The sequence below is a fragment of the Arachis ipaensis genome, chromosome B06, assembly GCF_000816755.2.
Source record: "Arachis ipaensis cultivar K30076 chromosome B06, Araip1.1, whole genome shotgun sequence".
Taxonomy (NCBI): domain Eukaryota; kingdom Viridiplantae; phylum Streptophyta; class Magnoliopsida; order Fabales; family Fabaceae; genus Arachis; species Arachis ipaensis.
In genome coordinates this window covers 121,286,672-121,296,745 of record NC_029790.2, presented here as the reverse complement: position 1 = coordinate 121,296,745, position 10,074 = coordinate 121,286,672, and the positions used below count along the sequence as shown (strand labels likewise).

The 10,074-nt window shown below is 38.1% G+C and overlaps 1 protein-coding gene across 2 annotated transcripts in view; it reads left to right on the top strand.

Moving 5' to 3' along the window:
* LOC107605034 overlaps positions 1 to 4,234 on the top strand; it is an 8,744-nt gene extending 4,510 nt beyond the window's left edge. For both annotated transcript variants that reach the window (XM_021104911.1, XM_021104912.1), the window contains exons 6-10: positions 1 to 164; positions 1,043 to 1,216; positions 2,429 to 2,629; positions 2,726 to 2,839; positions 3,657 to 4,234. In XM_021104911.1, coding sequence (XP_020960570.1) covers positions 1 to 164; positions 1,043 to 1,216; positions 2,429 to 2,629; positions 2,726 to 2,839; positions 3,657 to 3,989 — 986 coding nt within the window. In that variant the 3' untranslated portion in view covers positions 3,990 to 4,234. The remainder of the gene's footprint in view (positions 165 to 1,042; positions 1,217 to 2,428; positions 2,630 to 2,725; positions 2,840 to 3,656) is intronic.

Here is a 10,074-nt window from a genome sequence, read left to right as displayed (position 1 = left end):
CATCAAAGAAAAGCTTTAGAAGAATGTCTACCACATGTGACCAAGAGCAAGGGGATTTATCACTTGACATTTGGAAGAATGCTTTTAGAGAAGCCTGTGATAGGATCTGTCCCATTCGAGCTGGAGGGCATGAATGTGGCTGTTTGTCTCTTCTTCCTAGATTGGTTAGTCTATCCAGTTCTTTCTTTGACCCTTCCCCTCTTGCACTAGAGGGGTTGAGTTTTCCATCTTAATACCTTTTGTATTTTGACCTATTTGATGTACATTGTTTCACGGCAATGGTTTCCTCGTGAAAATTCATGTGATCTGATCTCTTTTATTCTACCATTGATAAAAAAGATGGGACCAAGGGAACCACTACATACTATAAAAAGTGGGAAAAATAAACACATGATCAATTTTTATGAAATCTTTACATGAAAGGATCCATTTCATTGTGAGAAAGAGCTTTGAAATGGACATTGTGTTAAAGAAAAAATATATTCATTTGTCAATAGAACTATAAATTAAGAGAATCAATGGTAAAAAATGTGATGACAGTCAAAACATGTTGGTCCTTTTTTCTCTCCAGACTCATTTCTGTGAAGTCTAATGTCTGAAATTAAAGAGATTTGTTTTTTTGGGGAATCGCAACATATTTGTACAGTTAAGTTTTGTTCTATCCTCTTCCTGGTAGAAAATGGATCTACTTTGGTAATGGAAGCAATAAGGGGTACCATTTATATCCAATATGGATTCTTATGAATCAGGGTGACTGACTTATAAGTTATCCGCATTCTTAAAAATCTTTGGTAGCATAGTTCCTCCACTCATTCGAGAAGAAAGGAGTGAGAAAAGTATGGTTTGGGCAAATTGCTCAAGTGTAAAGCCATCCCTTTCTCGAGTCTCCATATTTTCGGTAACCAAAAAAAAAAAAAAAAAAAAGATACCTATATTAATCAATATTTTGTATCTAAGTTTGTCAGCGCAGTCAAAAAAAGAATTAGAAAGTTTTATTGTCCCTACTAATTACCATAGCATGCACTTTTATTGCTTGATCTAGATAATGGAGCAGTGTGTGGCAAGATTAGATGTTGCAATGTTCAATGCCATCCTTCGTGAATCTGCTGATGACATCCCAACGGATCCTGTATCTGATCCCATTGGTGATCCTAAGGTCCTCCCCATTCCACCTGGTAAATCAAGCTTTGGAGCTGGTGCACAGCTGAAAACGGCGGTAAATTATCGGATCTTAATAGCTTAATTTCATTTCAATATTTTTATAGTAGTGAGTCTCCAATATAGTTGTCTTGTAAATATTTCTAGTATTTAACTTCTCTACTAGACTACTACACTGCACGCACAAACTTTTATAAGAACATGATATTTTGGTTATCCTTTTGCTCTCTGAGTTCCTGAAATTTGGATCTCTATCATAATTAAGACCCTGGATGTTCTTCCACCTACTGCATGTTTGCTCCCGTTTTTCTCCGGTTCATGATTCATTGTGACCGTTGTTTTGTCAACTTCCTAGCATCTATGGTGATTCTCTTCCTGTTCAAGGCTTCCATACTGCTCTTGCCGTTAATTGATATGTGGCCAACAATTGATGTGTTTTTGTACAAAGATAATAGAGGCAGCTGCTGAGACAGGATTGTAGAGCTACAGAGAACAGATTGATGAGAAAGGAGAGTGTGAGTAGTTGGGTTAGGAAGTTAGTCACTAGCCATTAGCACTACTGTAAATAGTAATCTTGGGCATCTTTCAAACAACCTCCTTCGTGTTTGCAATCCTTCCGTGTGATCCTGTGTAACGCAGGTTGCTGGTGCACCATGTTTTTCTTGGAAACAATAGGCATTATGTTTTCTTGTGGGTAATCGTAGTATAATTTCTCTTGCATATAATTATATACGATAATTGAGTAATAACATTCAAGTGCAGATAACATAGTTTCTCTTTAGTTCGTCTACATTCTCAATAACATGAACTTAATATTTAGACGAGAGGTTATGCCTTGGTGCACCGGTAAGATTGCTGCCTCATAACCAGCTTACGGATTCAAATCCTCAAGACAATCTCTCCATTTGTTATGCCCCCCCTTCTCTCCTCTTTCTCTTCACTGAAGATGCAGATAAGGGTGCCTACATCCACCCTCCCCAGATCTTACGAGGTCAGGAGGCTTGTGCTTCAGGCCGCCTCTTAATATTTTCATTATTTTGTCATCCTCTCATGAATTTAATGGCAAACTACAGATATAGATGTTCAACTTACTCCTTTAGTTCTATTGATGTGTGGTTGTCTTAGATGTGCCTCGAAAAGTAGGCTATGTATAGCAGTATAGGATGAATGCTTAACAGCATAACAAACGTGACCATGTAGTTTCATTGTTATGATGGCAGTGAAGATGCATGTCTTAACTGATATGTGGTTTTTAAATCTTTATTGTCAGATTGGAAACTGGTCTAGATGGCTGACTGATCTATTTGGTATCGATGATGATGATGCGCTTGAAGATAAAGATGATGATGACCATTACAGCAGTGATGGAAGTCAAAATACATCATTCAAGGCCTTCCATCTTCTCAATGCACTGAGTGACCTCATGATGCTCCCTAAGGATATGCTGTTAAACGAATCCATCAGGAAAGAGGTTAGGCAATGAACTTGCAGTTTTCTCGAATCATTTGTTAACTACTCTATAAGTTTCTTCTCCTGAATCATGGTAGAACAATTCTTGTTGGTGAAGGTGTGTCCCATGTTTAGTGCACCACTTATCAAGAAGATTCTGGAGAATTTTGTCCCGGATGAATTTTGCCCCGATCCAATTCCACCTGTTGTCTTTGAAGCTCTGGACTCACAGGTTAGATAACCGAACTTTCATGTTACTTTTTTTTCGTTGGTACACGATTCAATATAGGATTTATAGCATGACACAATTTTAGCTTATAAAAAAAGGTTATGTTGGATAAATGCTGGCATGTATAAAAAAAAGGCATAATGATTAGGACACTGTTTAACATAACGGACATATACTAGGATCAACTCAACCAAGTTACGCCAAAATCAGCCACTAGTGTAGAGTACACATTGAAATACACAAATACACAAGTATTTATACACAAATACATGGTGACTGATTTTAGTGTATACATAGCATTTTTGGGATCAACTAGTTAAGGCTGCGTTGGGTTTAATTTCGATCGTGCAACCCCCTAACTTGATTACTTTTATATGGCTATCCGCCTGTGCTGCACTTCTTGTTAATTACACAAATCTTAACTCTTTATTTATTATATGTTATATCAATGACTTAGATTTAGAGTTTAAAATTTAGAATTTATGGTTTAAAATTCAGGGTTTAAAAGTTAGAGCTCAGGGGGTTTAGAGTTTAAGGTTTAAAATTTAGAGTTTAAGATTAGTTTTTAGAGTTCAAGGATACTCTTAATTTTTCCGGATCGCATTTATACAAATAAAAATTATACAAAGTGGGACTATTTTTTAATGGGAAATACTAGGAGACCAACACTTTTAGTGTAAAAAAAGAGAGAAAGATGTCTATTGTTGATTCAAAGGTAAGACAAAAATAAAGAAAATGTATTGGTCACCTATTATTTTTCTTTTTTAATGCTGCTAATATAAGGCTTGTGATCGATAGATTCGTTTTCAATTTGATGCAGGATGATCTCGAAGATGGAAAGGAGTCTGTCAACTACTATCCATGCATTGCAGCTCCAATCGCATATTCACCTCCCCCTGCAACTTCCATTGCAAGCATTACGGCGGAAGTTGGAAGCGAATCTTACCTGAGAAGAAGTAAATCTTCCGTTATCAGGAAGTCATACACAAGTGACGATGAACTCGATGAATTAAGCTCTCCATTATCTTCTATATTATTTAATGGTTCCTCCTCTCCAGCATCAGTAAAACCCAACTGGAAGTTGAAGGATTGTCGCATTGAATCCAATGTCAGATATGAATTGCTCAGGGATGTCTGGAGGAATAGCGAGTAACCTTTCAGAAACCAAATATTACTATCTGCGTGTAACTAATGTTAGATGCCACTATGTAAAATAATGCCCTCAAGGTTTAGCACATGTATTATAAGCTGGGTGGTGATAGTTGCTTGCATGTAATTAAATAACAAATAAATAACGAGGGATGTGTTTATACCGGTGTAAGTTTTCTTGAGTTACTTCTAACTTCTTATGCATGATAAATCATTAAATCTTGTCAATTTAACCGTTGAATTTCAACATATTTTTACGGAGTCTTGTTATACATTCAAGTATTTTTATGAATTAAGTTCAATCAAGTTAGTCTAAACCTAATAAAAATCGCTCATGGACAAGTGCGAGAAACCACACTTCTTTTTCTTCTTATGAAAAATAGCACTGAAATTTTTGATCTGTAACACAGAAAATTTTTTAATTTTGACACCAAAATTTTTTAAGATTCTAGATTTGATGTTGCAGTTTTTTTTTGGTTGTTTTTTTCTTATTCTTCTTCTTTTTTCGTGCAGAATTTGGGTTTTTATTTATAAAGTTATGTAGTTTTTTCAAAAGTTTGTTTTTATTGTCAAAAGGAATCAACCAAAAAATAAATAAAAAATTACATAATTCTTCTTTATTTTTTTCTGTTTGATTTTTTCTTTTGTTTTTTTTATGTGAGCTTCTTATATCAAATCTGAGATTGAGACACCGACTAGTGCTTTTGACACTAAATTATGCTTTTAAATTAAATTAATTTTTCATTACCCATATATGTCAGTAATGGATATTTGATGTTTTATTGAACAATGTTTTCAATCAAATGTGAGAGCTTCTTACATCAAATCTAATCTTGAGACATGGCTGGTGCTTCTAACACTGAAAGAGTATATCACATTTTTAAAAGTGCCTTTATAAGAGAAAACTTTCAACAAAATGATGAATTTGAAATTCCCTCTTACATTATCTGACTGCAGCCTCTTAATTCTTGTGTATAAGAGGCATGGCAAAGATATAAGTACATTGTTCTTGAGGATGGAAAAGAAGAATTTCAAAACTTTTTCATATGCCTATTGTTTCGTCCTGTGGAAGCCGCTGAGCTGTAGCGATTTCGAGCAATATGCGGCTTCTATAGGAGAGCTATATGTCGGCCTGACCTGTGCACTGCGGCGGGAATACTTGCAAAAGATACTCCGACGCTCAAGTTAATAAAAAGTTTTTCCAAAGGATAGTATAACTTAGCATGAAACTTAAATCAGAACCTGTCCACTGCCAAGGTTGCATGCTCGGCTTTATAGATGATCATTTTACCAATTATTGAGATAAGTCCGAGATTCTTGGCTGGATAGTGAATGTCGTTCGTGGTAAGTTTGTTTCGCTGACAAGGTTTGACTATTTAAACTTTGCGTCCAACCTTTGCGTTTTGTTCCGAGTTATGGGGATAGTTTCAATGGCCGAGGTATAGGGTATGTATCATAGCCCCTAAGTTTGCCTTGGTTTGGACAGAACAAAGGCGAGCTTTTAGTGGGTGTCACATATACCTCGGCCTTAGATTTCATGTTATGTTGGTATCCCGTAGCCCCCAAGCTCAGCTTAGTTCTGTTCGGAATTTGAAATGGTTTTCGCATTTAATTGATACCTTGCTCTTCGCGCCTTCATGATTGATTGATGTGAGACGTGTTGCGCTTCCCCAGGTACCCCTGATCGTTTGATTTCATCGTGAGTTAATTCTCCTTTTCGAACGGCTCAGATTTAAAAACCTCTCATATGTAACCGTTTAACCTTGCTGTTTATTGATTGTGTTTGTAACCTTTGGTTTCATTCTTGGACATTGCTGGATTTCCTGGGACTTTGTTTTTCTATTTACAAAATGAGTAAAAAGGGTGAGTGCTAAATATTTGTTCTTGCTGCTACTTCTTGCTTTCTTTCTTTTTTGCTTTGTGTTTGATGGAGAAAGGGAAGACTGGGGTTGATGAAAATGATCCTTGTAATTGGGTTGACTCTAGAGTTAGGGGTTATGCTTCTCAGTTTAATGACGAGGAGTTGGTGAAAATGCTGGGTTCGGATGTATGGGTTAGAGAGGGTAGTAACGTTAGGATAGAAATATTACCGTGTCAAAGTGATGATCGTGTCTGTGACCGTTTGCATGACTGGTCTTTTTTTTTTTTATATGTATAGCTATTTGTTTATGGAATTAGGCGTTAGGCTTATTTTTACCGAATTTGAGTGTGGGGTCTTGTACTAGCTAAACTGTGCTCCGACTCAGCTTCATCCAAATTCCTGGGGGTTTGTCAGAGCCTTTCAAGTGTTGATGGAAGTGTTGGATCACCCTCCTTCTCTTAGGTTGTTCTTCTCTTTGTTTCAAGCCAAAGGGATCGATTGTGGGTTGTGGATTAATCTAAGTAACCATCCTCGTCGTGCAATATTTGGTTTGTATAAATCGTCTTTTAAAGACTTCAAGACCATGTTTGTTAAGGTTAGGAGTGTGCCAGAAGACTTTCCTTTTTACTTGAATGAACACCTCGTGGAGAGGTTTCCCCTGTCATGGTATCCCGAACCATATCAAGTGTTGGATATAGATAATAGGCTTCTTGATGATGAACTTGTAATGGAATTCCTTTTTGAAATGTTGGGCTCGAAAGGATTGTTGTCTATTTCCGAGTTGTTGAAGTGGGATACTGACAGGCAGGATGTGTTGGATTATATAAGTAATTCAAGATGTTGAACCTTGCTATTTTGTTTCTTGTGCTGGTCTAATTCTATTTTGTTTCTGATGTGCAGCTGAGAAAGCTCTAACCATCACTACTGCTGAGTTGAAATCCTTTTTCAGTCAGCGAAAAAAGAGCGAGAAAGAGGGTTCGACTATTGATGTTGAGAAAGATGCTAGGGCTATCGTGGTACAAGCTGGGCCAAACCCCAAACCAAAGAGAAAGAGAAACTTGCTGATGTTCTCGAGGTTAAAGGGGAATCCTCAGCCAACTTGTAGATGGTTGAATCTGCTTATGAATCTCAAAAGAGACTGCACAAATATGTTGATGATGAGCATGCTAGGTCTTTATGGGCGAAGCTTTTCCCATTCATAACCTTAGTTGACGAGCTCTGCCGTTTTCCAGAGGATATAAAGATGATTGATGAGATTGGCCGTGCTGGAGTGAGCCGATTTCTTCAGGTATGTATAGTTGGTTTTGTATATTTGTTCGTTACTGGTCTGTCTTTTGATAGCATTTTTCTTTGTAGGTGATTGGTGCTTGGATTGTGGCTATTGGCAGGGCACAAGAGCTGGCTCTTTTGAAAGAAGAAAAAGATGTTTTGAATATTGCCGAGCTGTCTGCTACCGTGAAAGAGAAGGAGTAAGAGCTTGCTGAGGAAAGGCGTCTCCAGCTTTCATCTGCCGAGCAAACGAAGACTGTGAAAACTGAGAATGAACAGTTGGCTGCTAGGGTGAAAGAGTTAGAAACCGAGATTTATGAAGCCTTTGACCAAGGCTTCGATCGAGCTGTTTCTCAGGTCAGAGCTTTGTTTCCAGAGTCTGACGTTTCAAAGCTTGATGCTACCAAAGTGGTTGTGAACAATGAGCTCATAGAGGATGAACCAATGGTGGAGAAGGAGAGTGAGGGTTCCAACATCGGTGATAAAGCAGAATAGGCTGGGCTTGTTTATAATTTGCTTTCTTTTGTTAATTATATCAAAAAACTATCGATGCTTGTGACGATTTGACTTTTGACTGTTGCTTGGATTATCTGATATGATTTGTATTTGTTGCATGCTATGTTTGCTAGGTACGAAAATTTATTGTAAAGTAGAATTATGAACAGATGATAGAATAGATCAAATGATAGTAACGTTTGTAGAATGAATTGTGGCGTCCGGCCTTGTTAAAACCCCCCTTCGAGTAAAATCCAAGTGTTTGGGAAAAAAAAACCTCAAAAGTGGAAAAAAGAGTACCATCATTCACTCCATCTATTACATCTCATGTTGATATTTCTTTAAGGAAGATACATTCCATGTCCCTGGAAGTGTGTCTCCTTTAAGCGTTTCTAGTTGATAAGCCCCTAGACCGAGGACTCTCGCAACTTGGAGTGGTCCCTCCCAGTTTGCTACCAGCTTCCTATGAGCTTATGGCTTTCTTGCCTCCTCTGTTTGTCGAAGGATGAGTTCCCCCTCCTCGAAAGCTCGAGGGGTTAACTTTTTTGTCATGTCTTCTTTCTATAAGTTGTTTCATTGCGCGTTGTCTCATGGTTGCCATATCTCTTTCTTCTTCTGTAAGATCCAAGTCGGCTGCTCTTATGCTAGTGTTATGACTGTGGTCGTATAGCTCGGTTCTCAAAGTTGGGGTGTCGACCTCCACTGGTATCAGTGCTTCTGCTCCATAAACCAATTTGAAAGGGGTTTCATCTGTAGCTGACTGAATTGTTGTGTTATAGCTCCATAATATTTCTGGGATGAGGTCGGCCCATTCTCCCTTGGCAACATTGAGCTTTTTCTTTAAGGCCTGCAATATAACTCGGTTAGCCGCTTCTACTTGCCCATTTGTTTGTGGGTGCTCAACCGAGCTGAAATGATGTTTAATATTAAAATTTTGTAAAAATGATGCGAGCTTATGATTGGTAAATTGTCTGCCATTATCAGAAATTATTTTCCTTGGTATACCATACCTACATATGATATTTTTTCATAAGAAAGATCTCACCTTTTCAGCTGTTATACGTGCCAGTGGCTGTGCCTCTATCCATTTAGAGAAGTAGTCTATTGAAACCAAAAGAAATTTTACCTGTCCTGACGCTTTCGGGAGGGGTCCTAGGATATCTAGTCCCCATCTGTCGAATGGCCAGCTTACCTCTATGGTATGCAATTTCTCAGTGGGCGTTGTTGTAATTGTAGCGTTTTTCTGACAATTTTCACATGTTTTTACCTTGATAATGCAGTCTTTTTTCATTGTCGGCCAATAATACCCTATACGGAGGATCTTGGCGGCTAAGGCGCGGCCTCCTATGTGGTTTCCGCATACTCCTTCGTGTGTTTCTGCCATTACCATGTTGGCATCATCTTTGCTGAGGCACCTGACCAATGGCTGTGAGAGACCTCGCCTGTATAGGCTGTTTCCGATTATTGTGTAGAAGCTCGCTCTTCTTCGAAAGAGTTGCGGATTTGATTCTCCCTCCGGGATGGTTCCTGAATTGATATACCCGAGGAAAGGTGTCCTCCAGTCTCTTGCCTGTGGGATACTCAATATGCAATTTAGTTCAAAGCTTGGTTTTTCAAGTGTTAATTATGACAGTGCTGGTGTGTGTGTAGTTGGTCTAGTAGTAGCTAATTTAGACAATACATCGGCTCTGGTGTTTTGTTCCCTATTCACATGAATAATTTCAAATTTATCAAACTTTGAAATGAGATTCTTTGTTATGAGCTAGTATTTCTCCAACAAAGGATCTCTTACCTGGAAGTCACCTTTGATCTGTTGTACCACTAGTAAAGAGTCAAAGTAAACTGTGAGCCGAGGTATTTGGAGTTTTTGGGCGAGCTTTAACCCTGCCAACAAAGCCTCGTATTCTGCTTGATTGTTGCTTCCTATAAAAGAAAATTGTAGTGATTGTTCAACTATTATTTTGTCTTCATCTTTTAATAATACTCCTGCTCCGCTTCTTTTACGATTTGATGCTTCGTCCATGTGTAACTTCTAATTTGGTTCTACAGGTTGCGCCTCGGTAGTCATCTCTGAAACGAAGTCGGCCAGTATTTGTGATTTCAAGGTCTTCCTTGATTGGTATTGAATATCAAACTCGGAGAGTTTGATGGACCACTTAACTAATCGTCCAGCTAGCTCGGGTCTGGTTAGAATTTGTCTTAGAGGTTGATCTGTTCGAATTATTATTGTGTGACTTTGAAAATAGTGTCTTAATCTTCTTGCTGTAGTGACCAATGCCAATGCTAGATGTTCTATTTTTGGGTATCTTGTTTCTGCCGGCTGTAGTACCCTGCTGACGAAGTATACGGGCTTTTGTGCTTTTCCTATTTCGACAACCAGAACAGAACTTATAGCATGGTTAGAAATTGATAAATATAAATGCAATGGTTTACCAGCTTCTGGTTTCTGGAGTACCAGAGGTGA